The sequence below is a fragment of the Apteryx rowi genome, unplaced genomic scaffold, assembly GCF_003343035.1.
Source record: "Apteryx rowi isolate R43461 unplaced genomic scaffold, aptRow1 scaffold_634, whole genome shotgun sequence".
In the NCBI taxonomy this organism is placed as follows: domain Eukaryota; kingdom Metazoa; phylum Chordata; class Aves; order Apterygiformes; family Apterygidae; genus Apteryx; species Apteryx rowi.
Genome location: NW_020450910.1, coordinates 463080 through 485521, shown reverse-complemented (window position 1 = coordinate 485521; position 22442 = coordinate 463080). Strand labels below are relative to the sequence as shown.

Genomic DNA, 22442 nt, shown 5'->3' with positions numbered 1-22442 from the left:
TGATTTTTGAAGCACCCAAAGCACTTGAAATTTTGTTTCACTGTATGCCCAGAGGCATTCACAGGATGGCAGAGTAGCTACGCTCTCAGCTCATGCTAAAATTCTAGTGCAGTTCAGAGAGCAGATGTTCAGACACCTATTTTGCCCAAGGAAGTTAAAGTAAGTATGCCAAGAACTCACTAAGCTCCTAATGTTCACGAAACCCTCCTTCAGGGCAGTGCAAAGTGGAGGCATCACCTACAATCCTCAGAAAACAAACATGGGAGTGCAAAGAAATGTACAGTAAGAGGGTGAAAACTGAATTCAAGACAGAAAGATTATTTGACAACGGAAAGACATACAGATCAATCACAACTCAGCACAGTGGCTTAGCAAAGAGAACTATTAGAAAAGCATCCTATTATCACAGGCTACTGTGACAATTCAGGGACAAATGGACTAAGCTGATATCATAAGAAAGGAGGTTAGTCAGGAGTAGTCAGGATAAGGAGGACAGGCCTGCTGAGCAAAAGGACAATTGTGATAGATAAAATGAAGTGCATGTTCTAGGGATACGTGCTGAGCATGACGGGGAACCTAGTGCCAAATCTGACCCTGTCTCTACTAGCCTTCATATTGGGGTTTTATAACACTCTATTCAACCTGTTTCATTCAGGGCACAAGTCAGAGTTTCTGTGACATCGATCAGAGCAGCTCTGCTGTCTGACCCAATACCATGCTCTGGAAGATGAGCAGCTTCTTGCCCATGATAGCCTCTCTCACTTTGCAGACAATTGTAGCACAGATCATCAGCTGCTTCCTACACCAGTTTCTAGGGCTGATGCCATTTTGCTTCTACAATGAGCTCCATAAAACTTYTGGCTGATCTATCATCTAGCAGAGAATGGTGGAATTTTCTTTGAGAATCGTGTAGTATAGCGTATTTGAAGTAGTGGCTGCCATGTTCAGAAAGCCAGTACAGAGAGTACACAGATATACATCAACCGGAAGAGAATATGTGCTAAAAATGGGGCAGTAGTATGTCATGGCTGAGTAGGCAAAATCATCAGTATCTAAGGTAACATCATTTCTATATACAATTGAAATTCAATCTTTGCAGTTGCTTTGTCCTAGAATAATTCCCCAAAATGACTCTTGAGCAAGGGAGGGAAGAGCTCAGTAGTCCATGAGCATCCTCCTTCACAAATGTGTTAATATACTCTTACTTTTTCTTCACTGAAACTGTAAGCATCCTTATCCTACCATCATGTTCTATAGCTGAAACCTTTGTTTCTTGCCCTGGTACTTACTCTGCTTCCAATGCATAGCGCATGGCAACAATTTTATATGGTGTTTTAGTTAGTGCCTTGCTGTAACATCACAGAGGTGTGTGTCTGGCAGCAACCTCCTCTTCGTCCTCAGGGTTTCACTTCAGTTTAGATACCAGCATTCAGTAGTATCTTTGCTTAAAAAATGAGCTGTCAGGCACAGGAATATGGGCTCTTACCTCCACTATAAGGCTGGTTGTTGCCAGTACGGTCCCTTGACTACACGTGTTACTCAGTGATCTGTGATTACCAGTGACTTGGTCCGGGGCAGATGTCTTCTCAAAGAGTCTATGCTATGAATACCTGAGAAAGGTGGGAAAAGGTGTGGTGAAAAGGTGGAGTGGTCTCTTCCTTTTCTGCTCAGAGATGTTTTGTTTGCTATGAACTCTCCTTCAATGCAAAAAGCTCTTTATTACAACTTTGTTCCCCTCCCCCTCCTGCACTGGCTTGCAATGACACTGGCAAATACCTGACAGTTAGCAGGAAAACCTGGTGACATGTACCACTATTTTCTGTATGAGATAGCACCTTTCCACTACGGGTTGAGTTCACGGCATAATAGATGTGAGTAATTACAAGACCTAGACCTCAAGGACATTTAGCTGTTATGAGGTGCATTAGATTACTGACAAATTCTGGAGTGCAATTTAAGTTGACTTCTGGGAGGACGTCCTGTGGCTATGCAGATTCAGCTCTTGCTGTTTTAACACTCTAGGGAAGAGAACTTTGTCCCAGCCATTTGCCCCACTTATCTAACTATGTTGACTAATTAGAAGCCATTATGAGGAAGGTCACAAGGGCCAAATTCCCACTTAGTACATAAAAGGGTCCAGTCCCATAGCTGGGTTCTGGCAACATGGATATACAGGTCTCCCTTCTCTTCACCTTGTAAACCTTGCTGTCTATCAACATGTCTTTTTTGAACTGATGCTTCCCCCCCTCACACTCTGCGATTAAATATTCTCTTCTTCAAACTTACTCTCTGTAATGCCTTTTGCCTGGGCTCAGAGTCTGGACAAGAATACACTGGATACAAGCAGTCTCGTACTGCTGTTCTGGGGCACACAAACAGGCAGAATTGCTGCATTCTCCTCATTTTACATGCACACTATCTTGGAAGCAGTTCCCTACAACACTCCTGCTCGTCCTGTTCAGCCACCAGTATCTGTGCAAGACAGGGAGAAGGAAAGGGTCCTTGTTGGCTATAGATAGGATTCCTTACAAAGCAGGCATAGATAGTCCTCAGCAGAGATAAGTCTCATGGGGATCAAACCCTCCCCAAACTCCTGTACAGGCACATCAGGCCTCTGCTCAGTGGTATCTCCAGGGGAATCAGGCATTTAGAAGTTAGACATTGAGGCACTGGACTTTTAACCCTCTGCATCCTTTTTGAATTTCACCCAAAGCTCTCTGTCTTTTACCAGTAATCTGTAAGGAAGAAAGAAGCTGAATCTCCTGAAGCAATGTGGATCATTCCCCCACAGCTAATGCAGTTAATTTTTTGACTAATGGTCTTTTCCTAAGATGAGTTGAAGAGTTAATGCATATAAAAAATAACCGTACAAATTTAAAAAGAAAAAAAGGCCCTGAAAAAATGAAATAATTAAGTTTTCTGAGAGTACATGTTCCCAGGAGACGATACGTTACAAAGGATTAATAACACACTGGAGGAAACGGTCAAGTTAATCTTTGGGACAAGGAACTCTGGGTTTTATATACAACTCTAGGAGAGAGATGTTTATCTTCTTAACTGTGTCCTGTGAGCCTGTTTTCAGAAACTGGAACCAGTCTGATTCCTCCAGGTATGTGTATAGTGTATATTCAAGATTCAGGAAAGGGACATTTTCAGCCTCTGAAACATTCTGTGTCCTTACTCACATTAAAAAAGAGAATGCATGAAAGCACTGGGTTCCTTTCTGTTCAGAACAAATAGCGTCTTCTTGTGCTCTCCTAAATAGAAAACATGATTACAGAAATCTGCCACCAGGAGGCAGCACATTAAAACATTTGTGCTATAAAAAGACATCTGAAACAATAAAAAAATTACCCTCTCCCAAATCCTCAACCTCGTATTTAGTAAAAATATTCTCCCCACCCCCTTTCTAGCTATTATGTTTTATACGTTCAACTCTTCTTATCTACATACCTGTAAATTAGTAGTAATTCCAGTGCTTTCAAATAGCTTACTGCAGGCACGCACAGTTAAAATGGAAGTCTAACTGATTTCTGGAACAGCATTGAGCAGAAAAAATGAGTAAACAAAGTAGGTAGAAGTGATAYGACAAAATACAAAATGACCCAACAGACTAAACCACTTTTACTTCCTTTGAGGCTTACTGAAATAGTCTAAATCTCTGAGCTCTCTCATAACCATTTTTGTTTTTGTTTACGTGCACACACACACACACATATATATACGTATATACATACATACACACACACACACATATATATATAGCAAAATGCCACCAAAAAAGTATTCTTTAAGTGCTGAATTTTTCACAGAACAGCAATACTCTCACTCCTTCAACAGGCAATACACCTGGATCACTGTCACACTGAAACCAGAACTATAGGTCTGATTCATAGCCATGCTACTCTTGGCACAGAACTAGAGAAACAATCCAGCTCTGGATTTCATGACCCATGAAAGACTGAAGCTCTGTTCTCTCCTCTGCCCACTCAGCCCCTCTTTTCTAATGGTATGAAGGACTCTTTTCCAGTGTGGCTCAGCGTAAGCTGAGTCCCTAAAAATCACAATAGGTATATAATGAAAAATTTTAAACTAGTATATTATTTTAAATCCCAATTATTTCAATCCACTTCAAGCTCTGCGACTGTAAGCATACAATAATGCTCCTATAGCATCTTGTGTTACAGGTCAAGCATATGGAACACAGCAAGAAGGCTACAGAAAAGTGCAAACTACCTAAATCATTTCTCAATATGTACCTACAAATACAAGGTATGTGCAAAAACCATCAACGAAAGTACAGCATAAACAGTATATAATCAGGTCCTTAGAAAAGGCAATTAGGAAGAACTAATCAAAAGACAAATCAGGAAAGCAAATATTTGTAGCTTCAAATTGCAAGCTGGACTTGTAAGAGGCTGTATCTACGTTTCTGACTTCTCAATTCAAACAGACACTACACATTCTCCAATGCAAAACCAGTTAATTGTGAAATTAAAACACAAGCACAATGTCAGCAGAAATCACAAATTTATTAATCCTTAAATATATCCATCATTTACCATTATGGCAAGAAATATGTACACTGTGTCCCATGGTAAACTGCAGTGTTTCAGAATGACAGAAGAGAAGTGTGTAATTCAATTGTGGCGGAGAGAACAAATCACAATTTCCTCACATCTTGATGTGGAAGACAAACTTGATCTACAGTAATATGTCAACACCACATGCTATGTTAGAAGTATAAAAAACCACCCTACACCTAATTTGTTAATTTTAAATACAGTTATGCCACTTATAGCCGCTTCACGAAAAAAAAAATTAATGAGGAAAAAAAAATGAGGCCATTACTTTATTCACAGATCCCATTGGCAGGTTAATATGGCTCAACACATTTATTGTAGATGCTTATTTTAAATATATATTGTTTAAAATCATGTAGTAATTATCAGAGAAGCTTAAATCCATCTACCATACATCCACTAGTAACAACACCAAAACGTTTAAGAACTGCTTTTGATCAGTAATCAATACAGAAAGGTGAAATTATACAAATTAGGAAGCTTTCCCATTTTAAAAACTTCCAACTGCAGAGTTGCAAATTGTTAAATGCTAAAAAGAACATTGATTGAGATATCATGCACTATACAGCGCTGCAGAAAACAGTTAGCCCTGTTGGTAATAAAACAATTAACAAATGAAAAAGAGAAATAATCAATCCCTGTATTTTTCTATTAAAACTGGAAGGGAATAAATCTACATGCTTGCAAGAATATACTTTCACAGATACATAAGGGAAGCAAAAATAGTCCCTGTTAGAAAGTTTCTGTTCTAAACTGACATGAAAGCATTCCCTGCACAGCGCACAGATTTTTGCAGCAACAAATAAAAAGCCAAAACAAATTGGTAATGCTGCAAAAATTGTTTTCCTTAATATTGTACACTGTGCAATGATTTTAATAAGCCAAGAGCAAACTGGGGGGGAGGGAGAGGAGAGAGGAAGGGGGAACAAATAAACCTGTGGTAAAGTGTTACAGTTTTATTAGAAACCTGGTGTATTCATAATATATTTCCAGAAAAGCAACAGCTATATTGGAAAGTAAATAAACTCTTCATACTGAGCTTTTAAGGCCTAATATTTCTAGAGTATACTAACCACACAACTGGACTATAGCTTAAACAAAATTTTAAAATGTTCTAAAGCCTCCTTAAATTTACAGTACACCCTAAAAGCGATAAAAATTTGTTTTTCTTTATCCATTTCAATAATCAAAACCTGCCTCTCAATCATCACTTAGTTCCTCACAATTTTTAATTTTGCTTTATCATCCAATATAAATTTTCAATTAGCATAGTAAGAAAGCAAAGGTGAAGACTCAAAGAAAAAAAAGAAGTTGCTGACTAGCCAGATCATTGACAGTTAATTCAGAACTGACCAAGCCAGCAAATGATGAGATTTTTCCAGTTTACACAGACTAATAACTAAGAAGGCTTCAGTCAGAACAAAGCCAAGATATGATCACTTCCACATTTATCAGCAATTTTGTCCATCTGCATGCCATAATAAAAATCTGTTTTACAGTAACAGAGCTGTCAGTGGAAATCCTATCCCTTTCTACCAGAACCAAAGCAAAATCCAAGAACCTGGGGAAAAAGGAGGAGTCAAAAAACAGTTCTTAAAAAAAGAAGGTAAACGTATTTTTGAGGGAGGTTTTTTTTTTGTTTTTTTTTTGTTGTTTTTTGTTTTTTTAAATAAACGGGATAGTTTTTAAAGTTGTCTGTCAAAACTTGGCATAAGTGGAGAAAAAATGACAAATGTATTCTGTATCTACTGCTGTACACCAAATGTTTGACGTTTATGCCTTGCTATTTTCTATTTGCATGGAACATCACCTTCATTGAAATGTTTACAGTGTACAGATGGAATATGCAGCAAAATGGTGCATCACAAATGTGTTACATGAAGAACCTTCACAACTTCATGCACTCAGAAACATGCATGAAGAGAACAGGATGGCCAAGATGGTAATCAACCAGGCGCGTTGGGTACAGATAATGCAAGAGCGGCACCGCTGATATTTTTAGCTAGAAGGAGGAAGGAGAAAAAAAAAAAGATTGCCATTACTGAGGTTAACATCACCACCAGATAACAATACATGCTCAAGTGTTAGCTAATACTATTAAACAAAATCTTCTCCAGATCATTTAACACAATATTGCGAAGAAAACGAAACAAAAACAAAAACCCCACACACTCAGGCAAAACACTCTTATTTTTTCAAACCACTTTACAGACATTTTTAATCTTTACAACATGCCAGAGAAGCTGTTAAAAGAAAAAGGGAAACTGAGGCAGATCGTGAAATTGCCTTAATCAGTTTCTCGAAGGAGGGAGGTCAGAATTCAAAAGTGAACCTCCCTTTGAGTTTAACTTGCTTCCTTAATGTGTGCATTACAGACACTGCCACAGACTGAGATTCTCGTACAAAAATTGAACTGAATAGCAAGGAAGACCCAGGTGTCATTTACATGCAAGACATGCTAGAAGCATTATGTAAAGAGAAAATGAAAGAAAAGAAATGCGTAAGAAAGCAGATAACTAATTCAGCTTGTTAATATTATTTGCATTACCGTAGCATCTAGGGGCCGAAGTCATGACTGGGATTCCGCTGTGCTAGGCACTGCACAAACACAGAAGAAACTCTTTACTTAAGTCTTCTTGCTGTTTGGTATTTAAGTTATGAAAGTATAACAAAGCGAAAGGTGTGATCAGTGAGTGAGTATAAGCCTGGGAATCCAAATTTAGCTTTGGGAGTCAGTTTGAGGTCCAATAGACCTGTGACTGCAGGTATTTTAGACCACTCTTTGTTTATATGCAGACACAGTTCTGCAAAAATACATTAGCACAATAAATTCTTAAGAACACTGAATACAGAGAAAGATCTACTATCAATCAAACCACCCAAATAGAGAGAAGCAATGGACCAGACAGAAACCAAAGTTTGTCAGTTGTTGCTGGTCTGTCTCACAGTAAAAAATACAAATAAAACTTATATATATAATAGAAAGAAATTTGTGCTCATACTCATCTCCAGAATTAATTGCCATATGGAAGCATCTCCTTTTCTGGTACCTATAGCTACCAAAGAGCTTGATTCTGTCCTCAGATTTATAGCTGATCACAGCTATAATTGCTTTTGCAAGTTCATTAAATTTGAAAATTTTCTTCAGACAATGTGCATAAAATTCTCTTTCTATTGCATAAGGGTCATTATTAACTACTACATATCGATAATAATGAAATAAATAATTGTAAACTGCAAAAACTTCAAATACAAGAAGAGAGGAACAATAATATGGAGCAATACTTTAACTACACTTCTGTCATTTTCTAAACTGGAGTTATTTATGCACTACTGGTTTCACTGGGAAAAGTAAAGGTGAACTTCAAGACATTCTAAAAGATAGTCATGACATTATGATAGTCATGATAGTTACAGAAGGTGAATCCTGACATGGTACCACATGGGAAACTAACAGTTAAACTTGAGAAGATGGGGATTAAAGCAAGAATGCAAAGTAAAATAACTGAAAGAAAAATGGCAATGCTTGGGCTGAAAGGGGAACTAGCAGGGTACAGCAGACTCACTACTCTTTGTTAATGACCTGAGCGCACGCAGTAGGACCATCTCATGTAGTTCATTTACACAAAGGTGGAAGGCATTATAAATACAGAGGAAAAAGCTAGTATTGTACAAGAACCACAAAATAACCTTGAGGACTGGCTAATTCACAAACATTATGTTTAATAACAGGAAGTATAGGGCTGCACCCTCAGCCAAAGTTTATATAAACTCATTGGTTTGACATGACAGATTAAGATAAATACATGTCTGTTGCAGATGATCTGCTAATGTGATATAGATGATGAAAGCATAGAAATCATGCTAGAACATAACAGACATGGCATCCTTAGCAGAGAGAAGGAAGTAACTGTGAAGACAAATAAAACCCTGCTAACACCTGATCACAACCGTATGCAGTATTTCAGATGAACTCAAGCTAGTGAGAAGACAAACCTTAAACCAGGAAAGACATAGCAGAGAGCTATTTAGGTAACTAGGAAAATGGAGATTCTATCCTACAAAGCCAACCAAGGAAGCACAGTTTATTTACCCTACCAAAATGGAAGATGAGAAGCAATCTTAGTCGCCCTTCATATACAATACCTCCTATCTGCATGTCTATCTCCAGTATTAAAGGAGAACAATGATGAAATAAGAATAATCAAGGATACATTGTGTATGACAAAAATTTAGGCTTGACAGTAAGGCTTTTAACCATCAGAACAATGATATTTTAGAATAGTAATAGAAGCAAGTTCAAAAAAACCCTCTGAATTTAAAATGGGGGTTAGGTGAGGGATTTACACAATGATGTTGCCAGTGCTAACAGAGGATCTATCTATTGCTGTACTGTAATCTCAGAGCATCTCTCCTTAAACCCTAGCTGTGTGCTAAGGCTTTGAGTCACTACTTCTCCTATGTGAACTTTTCAGTTCAGATACATTCTCAAAATCCCGAAATCTCTTCTTCTGTCTGACTCCACAAGCTCAGAACGCCCTCAGACACAGACACGAGCCTCTGGGCTCAAAAAAATTGTTTCTCAGCCTTTTTCTCTCACCCATTCTATCCTTAGTAGCCCCAGAAACTCTTATTTCAATTAGAAAGCATGAGCAGCAGTAAAAAACTGACATTACATGAGTCCTGAATACTGGCACAGCTTTTATGGGGCAAATCTCAGATCTGAATGCACATCTGCATTTTCCTGAGATTTGCCTTCTCTCTGTGCGATCTCAGGGCCAGGAGTTACTCTGTGGTAGCTAGATGAACCCTGTAAATTCCAGAGAAACTCCAGCTCTGGCAAGTGTTCATAGGAGCAGTAGGTGCAGAACAGAGCACACAACAACCCATCTCACATGCTACATGTTACATGAATATTGAGGCTCCTATTACAACACTTGTACCTCAAACAGAAGGAGCTGCAAAATCTATTCAGTACAGGAATTACTGGGAAGATTCTATAATCTATAAAAAAAGTCTATACTGATCATCTTCGTAAGATGGTTATTTTGTTCCCTTCTGGGTTTGGTGCCTAAGAATAAGTGTAATAAACTACCTTGTTCTTGTATCTTCATGATTATTTCCTATAAATATGCTTTAGTATAAGTTAAATAAATTAAGAAGGAAAAAAGAACAACACAAAACACATAAACAAAAAACAGACCACAAAAAAAAGCAAAAAACAAACAAATGGAAAAGATAAGAGTGCTAGTCCAGTGCCTGCCATTCTGACATAAACACTTACTGCCCAGGGTGCACTGGGCCAGGTGAACCTGTTTCACTTATGCTTACTACCCCTCTGGATACCCAGCTCAGACTCCTCGACAAAAAGCTCCTTTACAAAAACACCAGAAAATCTCAGTAACATTACATTTCAAGCATATATAACTACTCTTTCAATAATATCTGTTTAAATACTGGCAGTGCAGCTGGGATGCAAAAAACCCAAAGGATGACATGCTTCTTGCTCCCATTGGGTTCACAGTTGTAAATAAAATACAGTAGTTATTACTAGGTAATCAAATTACTTTTTTCCCCMAAAAAATCCAGTATTTTATTCCCAGTGAAGTTTAACACTTCATTCCATTATATTTCTCACTTGATAGAATACTATTTCATATGGGAGAATGCTGTTGCAAGAAGTCAATTATAGGACATGATGAAGCTGTAAAGATGAAATCTAAGCCCCTATTGCTCATGCTGGCAAATTCAGCCATTATCCACACTAAGACACCTCATACAAATGCAGTTACATCTTATATAAAGGACTTGCACCTGGGCAAAGTAAAACCTATACGAGTGCTGTATAATTTGGAACAGTCTAATGCAAGTGTGTCTACTTAGAGAGGAAGTCAACAAGCTTGGGCCCCAAGGGACACGGTAGCATTAGGGAAAGCTGTAAGCAGAAAAAAAGCAAAGGACTTGAGCAGAACCTCTTGAAGAAGCTGTGACTCTTCATCTTGTTATTGCAACTATGAGTCTGCACTAATTTACACTGCTGAAAATCTGGCTCAAGGAATCCAGGTTTTTGAATGCCCTCTCATACCCTTGGTGCCATGCTGTGACTCAACTTGCAGAGATGCCAGAATGAACTGAATAGATAAATGATAACAGCAGAGATTTGAAGTTTACCCACATAGGTGGGAAATAACTATGAATCAGTGATTGTCTAGCAGTTCAGCAAAGGGAGTGTGGGAGAAGAGAAGAGAACATGATAGATATTTGTATGCCTTAATTTATAAAGTAAATATATAAATTGGCTCAAGATCAACTTGGAGAGAACACAGCTAGGCCTGAGTGGGTAGAGATGGCTGGAAATCACAGAAAATATTGCTCAAATTTTATTTTTTCAGCAAAATGTTACTTTACTTCTTGAAATTTTCCAGCCAGCTCTAACAGCTCCATATATCCTATCACTTTTTATTCCTTCTGTCCTCCCTGATCCCTCTAATGAGATTTTCCACTCCTATTTTGTGTGACTTGTATCAGGCGCTAGCTACATTAAAACATTTTTCTGCTTTTCAAGCTCTTAGTTCAGGAACTAAGATCAGGCATCACAGTTGAAAGTGACAACAACAAAAATCATTATTATTAAAAATATTTGCACGAATACTATATGCACACTACTGACATCGCATAAATGAGCACAAAGAAATTACACTGTCAAGAGGACAGTTTCATAGGCTTTAAGGCCAAAACCAGCTACTAGACTATCTAGTCTGACCTACGTAACTTAAACTTGCAGTTTGAAATTGTTTCTTACTTGATAGGTACTGTTGGCGATCCTGAACGGTGAAAGTGAACATTTTGCCATTTCCCATCACGACGGTGCCAGACCCGTGTTTCCTCTGACTGCATAGTCTTTGGCATCCCACTTCCATCCATGTATTGTGTCAGCCGTATATATGCAATGCAGGCAGCATCATCACCCACAAGGTGGACATGAGGATTGAGGATAATGGTGTGGATTGGCTTATTACTTTTGGATAAAGCTAGGAAACAAACACACACACAGAGGATACTAAGTAATAAAAATACTAAGTAATAAGATACTAAGTAATAAATATATACTAAGTAATAAAAACCATTTACTAATAATCATGCACAACTAGCTCAAATATATTGTAGAAAGGAGTACAGTCGCAGCAGGAAGTATATTTTCCCCTTTTCCATAAGAAAACCAATTGAATTTTTAATAGTATATATTATTTTATCCATGTAGATGCCAAACAAGTTTCAATAATTGTCCATAGACAATTATTTGACCCTAATCAGTTCCAGGGCATCTTAACTAGCAGTGATATATAGATATAGATATATATAGGCATGCTATTAAACATTTCTTCCTTTTCTTTGCTCTAGGAGTGAGCTCACTGGAAGAATCCCAATATTTGGTTTCTTACTATTTTTAATGGCAATAACTGCAAAATACCTTTTTGAATCCTGGTGACAAAAAAGAATTAATTTGGCATTTCTTATTTCTAATCTGCTATCCTTATTAAAACTATCTGATTAGGTCTCTGGTCATATTTCAACATGATGATCATCCTGGTGAGATGTTATACAATTGTTTGGAGACTCTGGTATAAAGTGCAAGCTGTCACCATGTGTTTCATTTTGGTAAATATGACTATACTAAGAAGGCTCACCATCTTGAGTTTCCAATGGTCACTACTGTGTATAATGACATTTGTAGTTAATATTTACAGTTAATGACCTTCAGCTTTTAACTTACTCCTGTGAGATACTTTATTAAGTGCTGATATCTATGAAAATTAAAAAAAAAAAGAGGCAATGAAAGTAAAAATTTTAAGCAAAAATATGGAAAAATCTATTTTAGATACAGAAGAGAATTTAGGAATACCATAATCCCATTTTATGCTCAGACATTTCTCAGAAGTTGCTGTACGAGCTAGTGTCTTCATTTATAATATTCTATTTCCTTTTGAGTCAAGTCTGCTCTAAAAGTTACCTACAGAGCATGATCCCCCAGTGCATTATTAAATCCAATCTTTGGGTAATTTTTCTTTTTTTTATAGCAGACATGTTTGTATTAAATATATATACAAGCATACAGAGACCAATACAAAAAAAGCTGATCAGATCCTCAGCAGTATAGACCGACTGACTGCAGGGTCCTCCCCAAAACATAAAACAGTAACAGTCATTATAAACTCATTGCAAATGCTGACTTCCAGTTGTAACTCTCTAACCACATGAACTAGTGATTTTCCTTGTAAATATACACACACTGTGATGTTCTCTCTTTTCAGCAATGGAAAACAATTTATGAGAATCATTTGTCTACATATCTTATTTTTCTTTTACACATCTTAAATTTCCCTTTCCAAATACCTGAAACTTTCTTCCACTGTCTGAAGTCCCCTATGATGTCTGAATGAATGCAGCAGAAACAGAGGGGAAAAACAGACGTAGCAGAACTCCAAATGAAAAAATAACAACCCCTCTACCCAAATCAATTACATAAAAAGAAAAAACAATCCCAAACCAAAATGCTGATGATCAGAGAGACACATTCACAAGGAGCAGGTGAAGATTCACAGAGATGAAAAAGGAATGTTTACCATTTTCAAAGTAGAACCGGTGAAAGTCCATCCCTTCTACTAGGTTACCCAAAGCTTCAGGTTCAAAAGACGTAAGGCCTGGATCACAGATTTTTCTGTGGAAAATAAGAAACTGTTGCAATAAACACATACAGTTATCTAACACAACACTGGACAGATTTCTTTCTAAATGTCTCCTTTATTCCCATAGGAAATTTTACCTACATGTGACATCACACTGGAAAAGAACAGAACTTACACAGGCAGTGTAATGGGAGTTCTGGTTTCACCTAAATCAATAAAGTTCGTCAGCTTACTGCAGAGGGACCAGTTTTAACATAAATCATCTTTTGACAGAAGACTGTCAAAGACAGCCCTGCAAGTTAATGGTACTATACTATCAAATTCTACTTGTGCCTCTGAAAATTGCCTACCTCTGTGCAATCCAAAGTACATTTTTCACGGCTGACACCACTATTTAGGTAAGATCTTTATTTTTCTTTAATCTGCTAAAATTTAGATAAGAATTTGGAATAAGCTTCCACTTGACATCTGTACAACAAAGGTTTTAATGTGATTATATGAAATGAAAGTGTCATGTTGGAAAGTTTTTAAAAAGGCTGCCTGGGTCACAGGAAAAGCAGTGACATTGTCTAATTGTGAGGCTCATGCCACAACAAGGCAGAGTCCACCCAGAGAAACACAGGAGGAGAACAAAAGTAACACTGAAAAGTGCTTATGAGGCATCTTTCCTCTATTTCTTTTTTAAGGTAGGAAGAAAAGAGACACAATGATGGATTTGTGACTTTGCACAGAAAAACTGACAGAAATCAGTCCATTTTCGCTCAGCAAATTCTTACACAGAAATGCAGCGTTCAGTAGAGGCAGGTGGAACCTAAATGCCATATGGTCTTTCATGCTTTTTAGTACAAATGGGATTCTGGTAAGTACTAATCTCTCTATACAATCAATACTTCTGTTATAAAACATGACTTTACTTTCATACACCAAGAAAGATCACTGCATATTTTGTGTCAGGATTATAATCCTGGCTCGCAAGGTTAGTACATTAGATTTACACTAGCATCTCACATGAAACTGGCAACAAGGCTAGTGTAAAGCTGATGCAATGCAGTGATGAACAAGTCCTATTTTTCTTGGGGGCATTTGAGAATGAACTTTAACAATACATACGTACACATACACACACACCCACAGAAACATCAAATCTTCTCACTCTCTCCAAAACTTACGTGTAAGCTTCAAAGTCCCCATTGTTGATAGCTTCAATCAACTGCTCAGTAACCTTGATAATCTCTTGCTTACGAGCTAGAGAGAGATATAAATACAACAATTCTTAAAACGGAAAGCCAAGTGGAAGGTGACAGCTGAAAGGCTGTCAGAATAATAGCCATATCAAAGGTATTCTGTCATTCCTCAGTTGATACAACTGCCATTTCTCTTCCTCTTCTATAACCATAAGACAAAATATTAAATTATTGTTTTACACTATTTTGGCCTCAGCATACTCCTATATTCATGAGGAAATTAAACACATGTCAAGATCAATGACCCACTTCCCTATCATGGTTCTAATCTTCTTTCCTTCATTGAAGAACCTACTGTTTAAAAAACAAAGCAAAACAAAAACCAAATCCCCCAAAGCCCAACTCTTTACTCTGAATTAAAGGAAGCTGATTATCGATAAGTGATACACTAACAATTCATATGCACATGGACCCTTTTAGCTTGTAAGCGTATAATGCTGATTTTCAGAAATCTTTGTAACRCTTAGTTTCTCTTTGGCCAAACATGTACATTTAAGTAAAGAGGAATTTAGGCCCTGAGTCTATAATCAAAATTGCTTGGTGCAAAGCCCCGTGGATTTCACATAATATATACACACACACGCAGGTCTAACTACAATACAGTGACTTCGGTGACAGTGACTGCAACTATACTTTGCTTGTACAATGCCTAACACATCTAGGTTAAAACAAATCTCAGTCAGACCATTTGGGGGTACTACAGTACAACTATTAAATAATAATAATAAATGCTAAATATTAACAGAAATATAATAAAATAAAAACAACTAGCAGAATATAAATTTTCTAGTAAGAACCTTCAAACTCAAGCGGTATTTGCAAATGCATGTAGTTCAACGGCAAAGTATGTGAAACGTTTCTCCTTTAACCATTGGCAAAAAAATAAGCTAACAGTTCAGTATTTTTTAATGTTGATAGTTACACTAAAACAATGTGAAGTAAAAAAACTTGCGCTGTGTTATGTATTAGTAATATCACTTACTCTAGGAGAACAAAGTATTAAGAAACCTTCAGAAGACAAAAAACTGACTGGCTTCACTTTGAAAAATGACTTCTACTTTTTAAAACTTGCTTCTTGAGAAACTGATGCTGTTTGATAGCAATTTACCCACAAAAGAACTTCTTCCACAAATGGAGTCAATCCTCTCAAACCCTGCCGCTGCTTTATCAACTAAGTTCGTGTAATATTCTAAATCGTTTGTTGTCATTTCAACAATGTTCACAGCATCTTCACCAGGAGTTGATTCCATCTCARGAAACCACTTTCTTTGCTCATCCCTAAGAAGCAACTCCTCATTCGTTAAAGTTTTATCATGAGATTGCAGCAATTCAGTCAGACCTTCAGGTTCCACTTCTAATTTGAGTTCTCTTGCTATTTCCACCACCTCTGCAGTTACTTCCTCCACTGAAGTCTTGAATCCCTCAAAGGCAGCCATGAGGGCTGGAATCAACTTCTTCCAAACTCCTGGGAACGTTGATATTTTGACCTCCTCCCATGAATCACAAATGTTCTTAATGGCATCTAGAATGGTGAATCCTTTCCAGAAGGTTTTCAATTTACTTTGCCCAGATCCATCAGAGGAATCACTATGGCAGCTGCAGCCTTACGAAATGTATTTCTTAAACAGTAAGACTTGAAAGTCAAATTTACTCCTTGATCCATGGGCTACAGAATGGATGTTGCGTAAGCAGGCATGAAAACAACATGAATCTCATTGTACATCTCCATCAGAGCTCTTGGGTGACCAGTGGCATTGTCAATGAGCAGTAACATTTTGAGAGGAATCTTTTTTCTGAGCAGTAGGTCTCAACAGTGGGCTTAAAATATTCAGTAAACCATGTTGTAAACAGATGTGCTGTCATCCAGGCTTTGTTGTTCCATTTACAGAGCACAGGCAGAGTAGATTTAGCATAATTCCTAAGGGCTCTAGGATTTTTGGAATGGTAAATGAGCATTGGCTTCCACTTAAAGTCACCAGCTGCATTAGCCCCAAACAAGAGAGTCAGCCTGTCCTCTGAAGCCAGGCATTGACTTCTCCTCTCTAGCTATGAAAGTCCTAGATGGCATCTTCTTCCAATAGAAGGCTGTTTCATCTACACTGAAAGCCTGTTGTTTGATGTAGCCAACTTCATCCATTCTCTTAGCTAGATCTTCTGGATAACTTGCTGCAGCTTCTACATCAGCACTTGCTGCTTCACCTTGCACTTTTTTGTTATGGAGACGGCTTCTTTCCTGAAACCTCATGACCCAACCTCTGCTAGCTTCAAACTTTTCTTCTGCAGCTTCCTCACCTCTCTCAGCCTTCATAGAATTGAAGAGAGTTAGGGCCTTGCTCTGGACGAGGCTTTGGCTTAAGGGAATGTTGTGGCTGGTTTGATCTTCTATCCAGACCACTAAAACTTTCTCCATATCAATAATGAGGCTGTTTCACTTTCCTATCATTCTTGTGTTCACTGCAGTAGCACTTTGAACTTCCTTCAAGAACTTTTCCTTTGCATTCACACCTTGCCTGTTTGGTGCAGGCAGCCTCGCTTTCGGCCTCTCTTGGCTTTCGACGTGCCTTCCTCACTAAGCTTTGTCATGTCTACCTTTTGATTTCAAGTGAGAGGCGTGTGACTCTAGCTTTCACTTGAACACTCAGAGGCCATTGTAGGATTATTAATTGCCCTAATTTCAATATTGTTGTGTCTCAGGGAACAGGGAGGCCCAAGGAGAGAGAGAGAGACGGGGGATTGGCTGGTCGGTGGAGCAGTCAGGACACACACAACATTTATCGATTAAGTTCACCGTCTTATACCGACACGGTTCGTGGTGCCCCAAAACAATTACAATAGTAACATCAAAGATCACTGATCACAGATCACCATAACAGATACAATAATAATGAAAAAGTTTGAAATATTGCGAGAATTACCAAAATGTGACAGAGACACAAAGTGAGCACATGCTTTTGGAAAAATGGTGCCAGTAGACTTGCTCAATGCAGGGTTGCCACAAACCTTCWATTTGTAAAAAACGCAATATCCACGAAGCGCAATAAAGTGAAGTGCAATAAAATGAGGTATGCCTGTAAAGTACCAGAGAAAAAAATTACAATAGCAACAAAAACTGTTATTCCTGGAGGGAACTGTGGAGCTTTTCTTACTGTCCTGTAGCTCCAAGCAACACTAGTAAGCTCATTCTACCAGAATCATAGAGAATCGATATTTTAGTATTTTAAGTGAAGAGAGAAGATGTAGAATAAAAATGAGCTGTTGATATGTGCAAATGAAGTTTTCAAAAACAGAGATATCAGATACTACATGTTTAGTGAAAAACACAGAAGAACCCCTGACAACAGGCTCACCACCGTATTTCCCAGGACTTTGTTGAAAATTGACACCAACATGTTTGTTCTGAAATAATTAAAATTCCTTAAGGTCCATTCAGAGACTGGAGTATCTTTTTACTCTAAATGATCGGCTACATAATTACTGTACTGGAATGGTTATTAATTATGGCCACTGATTTTATAAAACTAGAAACTCTCTGATTTTAGTGTTCCTTGGTTTCTTTTAACACAAAATCACCCTAGGAACAGTCATTATACTAGTGAAGCATAAAAATAAAGATCACATATTTCAGTCTTTCAGAAAGTAGCTTCTTATCAAACAAGTACAGTGTAGAGAGCACTTGCAATAGGGTCTTGAGACCCATAGCAAAGTCCAACCATACCCAGCTTTCAACTAATACTCAAATCACAGAACTGCATACCTCTTACTATCGTTTTGTTTAAAACTGGTAACTGTGACATCCCTGCTAAGCAGTAAAGTATTTTTTCAGAGGAATGAGGTAGCCAGTTTATAAATTAGCACATGAACAAGGAGATTATTAAAATAATTCTGCTTCTTACTTGCTCACATGTTATTTATCAAGGATAACACCCTTAAAACTTTTGAACTCAGTGCTCTTAACTACATACCTTTGTATACATCAGATGGAATTCATCTCACCCAATTTTAGACAACTATAACTACAGACAAGTGAGTTTGTTGTCTCAACTCCCCTGCCTTACAGTCAATGGAGAAAAATAAGCACTTTCTGGGCACAATTCATCTTATCCTAAAAGAGATGTCTAAGACTAGTGTGACTCATCTGGCGTATTTCTTTGCATTGACTATAAAGTGGGTCTAGACAACTAACTCAAATATAGGTATCTACATTGTGAATATCTAAATCTGGGGAGACAAATCCTACCCATTTTAATATAGTACAGTTCTTATCAAGGTGACATGACCTGCTAAAAACAAATGGCACAATGTGAGGGACCTAGCTTCATTTCTAATCAGAACAGGGTCCCAACAAACAGCAATTAGATGGAAAGCATACAGCCATTAATACTATTTCCATACCTTGAAAATAACCAAATTTGAAAGAATGAGGAACAGACTAGCAATTTTATCCTGTACTGTAAAACAGACTCTGCATATGGGGATGCACAGATGTCATTCAACTCTACAGCACGTGCTGCTGCCGCAGAAGCAGAGGGGAATACAGCAAATGTCACAGAACATTTTTTCAAAAAAATTCTATTCACATCAACATTCAAAAATACTCTGTTGATAATTTCTCTTAAAATTTATTCCACAAATATTCCACAGAAGTAATTTCTATGAAGCCATAAAAGAAGGTGCTGCAAAAATAAATGACTGATTGAATCTCAGATGTACATGAAAAATACCATGATTCTCAGATGACAAGGTATGCTCCTTTATCATTGAAGAAGTTATCAAAATTTTGTGTACATAAGATTGAGGCTTGCCCCTCATCCCATCTCCTGCAGCCCCAAGTATCTTAAACTTTGATTTGAACCAAGATATCGTAGTTATCATCTTGTGAGTAATATCCCTTTCCTAATCTCTGCTGATTCCAATGATTCACTCTGATTCAACAATTTATAATATGGGTAGATGGTTTGCGGGGGTTTTTTAGGCCATTGATCATCTTTCACCTTTCAGAAAACATAGAGGTGTACTACTTGCCTAATGAAGACTTAATTCATTAGGCATATAGGCAAATATCTGAAAAGGTATCCCAGCAAATCATTTTTTCAGCTTATACTGACAAACAAGATCAAATGCAATGAATGCATTTCCTTTTAAACCTTTATCATATTGTGATGTTAAGCAACTTGCCATATGCAGCAAATAGTTTCTTTGTATTTACGTGAAACTAATTATTTCTAAAGATGGTCTCTGCTTGGAGTTACCATATAATTATGCCAATATTTATACTCTGTGGCAAATGTTCACAAATATTTATTTTTTAATTAAAAAACACCTTACAGTCTCAGAACAGAGCTTCATCATGGTCACTGCAGTTAAAAGATATTACACTACAGTTTCTCAACACATTACATTAATCATGGAGCCTGGCTGCTGTCTCAAGAAAATGTTTAAAGTCCTGATAACCAAGACATTGATAGGCTTTGCCTCTGTACACATTTTTATTCAAATTGTACCCCAACCTAATCACTCTACTATTTCAGTCAGAGAAACCTTTTTGTTTTCAACCAGCATTTTACAATGGAAAACCAATAATAATACTCAATTCTGTATTTCTTGCCTTTTAAATATCTAAATATGCTTTAAAAGCAATGAGAGGTGTGTTGTGATAATAATAATAAACCCCAAATAATGAATGTATGAAATGTGGTATTTGTCTGTTTAACTCCTAGGAAAACTGCACTACATTTAAAAACCTATCCCTGAAGCACCAAAACCTGGAACTGAGATGTTCTATTTCTTAGGACTTTTAACTACATGATAATCCTTCCTTGACTTCTTCTCTTTTCTCAACACACTACATTTACAGCATCCTCTTCCCATTTCTGTGACAGCAGATGAAAATCTATCAAGTTTTAGCATCTAAGAATCACTCAACATTCTTCTTGCTTACCACCTTCCCATCACTACTTAGCACCAAACCTTAGCAAACACAGGGTGAATTAAGTTCCATACTATACAGAGATCACACTGAAGATTACTTCGGTTCACACCTTCTTACCACTGTATCATCACAAAATGACTGTCAAATATGATTATTCATCCAGTTAAGCTTTGGAGCCCTTCCAATTTTCCAGACAATTTTGTCATAAAGAAATTGCATATGCCTCTGACTGCCCTGACCCAAACTTTCTAGTCTGACTTCACCATATGATTTTTCTTCTAGTTTCTCAAAATTTGCTCTTTTAAAATGAAAAGTTGCTAACTTGAATTCTCCTGTGATTTAATTTGAATTGAATCAAATCATGATCACTTGAGCCTATGTCATACTCTCTGACAAGCTCAGTGTAACATCCCTGTAATTTACAAAAAAAGTCTCAGTAGTACTAACTTGCATTGATTTTTTTAAAATATTGTTCACTGCTAGTGAGACTTATTCATAGCTGTAAGAACACAGCTGTTTTATAGTTATTTTCCAATCTTTTTTTCTGGTGAGTATCAGTCTGCCAAATGTAAACAACTCCAATAGTTCATAATAGCTTATAACAGTATTGCAGAGGTCTCTATAATCTGCCTCAATATTCTAAAATAGATCATTAGTACTATCCCAACAAAATTCCATTTCAAAATGATTTTAGCTGAAGTGGATTCGTTTTCTGTTATCCAGGCCAGTAGTTTTGACCTTGATAGCCTATCACACCACTAATGTCGACTACAATATGTTTATTTCTGCCTTTCCTGAAAAGTATGCATCATTCGATACCTTTTGTTCAAGTTATCATTAATATTCTACCGCTTTCACGTTTAGTCTAAAATATATGGGTTTGCCTCCTTCAACAACAGTTTCAATTCCTATAGATATATTTAATTTTTCTGTTCCTGCCAAGGTTCCTTGCCCAAAATTGTAGAAGTTGTTCTTTAACCACATTCAGGTTTGTAGTCGAACCAGGTACTGTACAGTTGCTAATGGCATCACTTAGCTAAATACAGTTTTCATCTTTATTAGTACTTTTTTGCCTGGTTTTCTTCCTCACATTTATTCAAAAAAGATCATGGAAGACTGTCTCAAACTTCTCTCAGCACTTCAAAATTAAGTTCTTTTTACTTGTACTTGAATTAATCCTACTGTTCATGGTAGACAATACGTTCTTGTGGTTTTCCGAATTTTCTCAGGTCACAGGACTGCTAATTCCTTTTAAATTTAAAGCTATAGAAAACACAGCATATCACAGCCATTTCTAAAATCATATCACACCAGAATCTTACTTTCTAAAACTGTAGCATAATTTAGGACAGATGAAGTTACAGGGACTTTACAGTTGCCGAGATCACTAAAGTTAATCAGTGAACTAACTTAAATACCACAGCTATTGGGAAAAGGTATTTCCAAGCATAAAGAATAAAAAATACAAGTGAGTCTGGTGCATATTCAGATACTGAGATAACTTCAGCAGTTTTGCCCTATTTTACCCTATTATTATTATTTTGGCAAGCTCAAAAAATTCTATATTCCAGAATTATTCAAATATGAAAACTATAACCTCCTACACAGAGCTCTGCAAAATTCAGATCTGTAAATCATTTACACAAAACTCAGCTGRCAAGCTAACCACCAGATGTAGTAGCACCACCATGTTTCCAACTAGCATTACCAGAATATAGTTTCCCCTAAGACTTTTTCTGTCTTGTAACCGAGCAGAATCAGGATAACATTTAACAATTATTTTGCATAAAGCAGATGGTTGTTTAACTGCATCATCATTGTATTACTTAAATTGGACTCTATCTGCAGCTTTTATAGGAGTTTTGAGAAATTAATTTTGCGGAACAAAGTGGCGAAGGAGCTTGCTTGTTTCTCCAATTCAGTATTGGAATGAACAGAATAAATGAGTGATCGTTCACTTTCCTAAAATGTCATAATATCTACTACGCCATTTATATAC

General features: G+C 37.1%; 1 protein-coding gene across 10 annotated transcripts in view; it reads right to left on the bottom strand.

Annotated features, from left to right (window-relative positions):
* Positions 1-4511: 4511 nt before the first annotated feature.
* The window catches only part of CAMK2D (calcium/calmodulin dependent protein kinase II delta), a 174693-nt gene continuing 156762 nt past the window's right edge, over positions 4512-22442 (bottom strand). For 6 of the 10 annotated variants that reach the window (XM_026084314.1, XM_026084310.1, XM_026084308.1 and 3 more), the window contains 5 exons: positions 14440-14515; positions 13208-13302; positions 11386-11614; positions 7132-7181; positions 4512-6585 (listed from right to left, as the gene is read on the bottom strand). In XM_026084314.1, coding sequence (XP_025940099.1) covers positions 7175-7181; positions 11386-11614; positions 13208-13302; positions 14440-14515 — 407 coding nt within the window. In that variant the 3' untranslated portion in view covers positions 4512-6585; positions 7132-7174. Of the gene's footprint in view, positions 6586-7131; positions 7182-11381; positions 11615-13207; positions 13303-14439; positions 14516-22442 lie in introns of those variants that run through there. The other 4 variants (XM_026084318.1, XM_026084312.1, XM_026084317.1 and 1 more) reach the window with 2 other exon arrangements.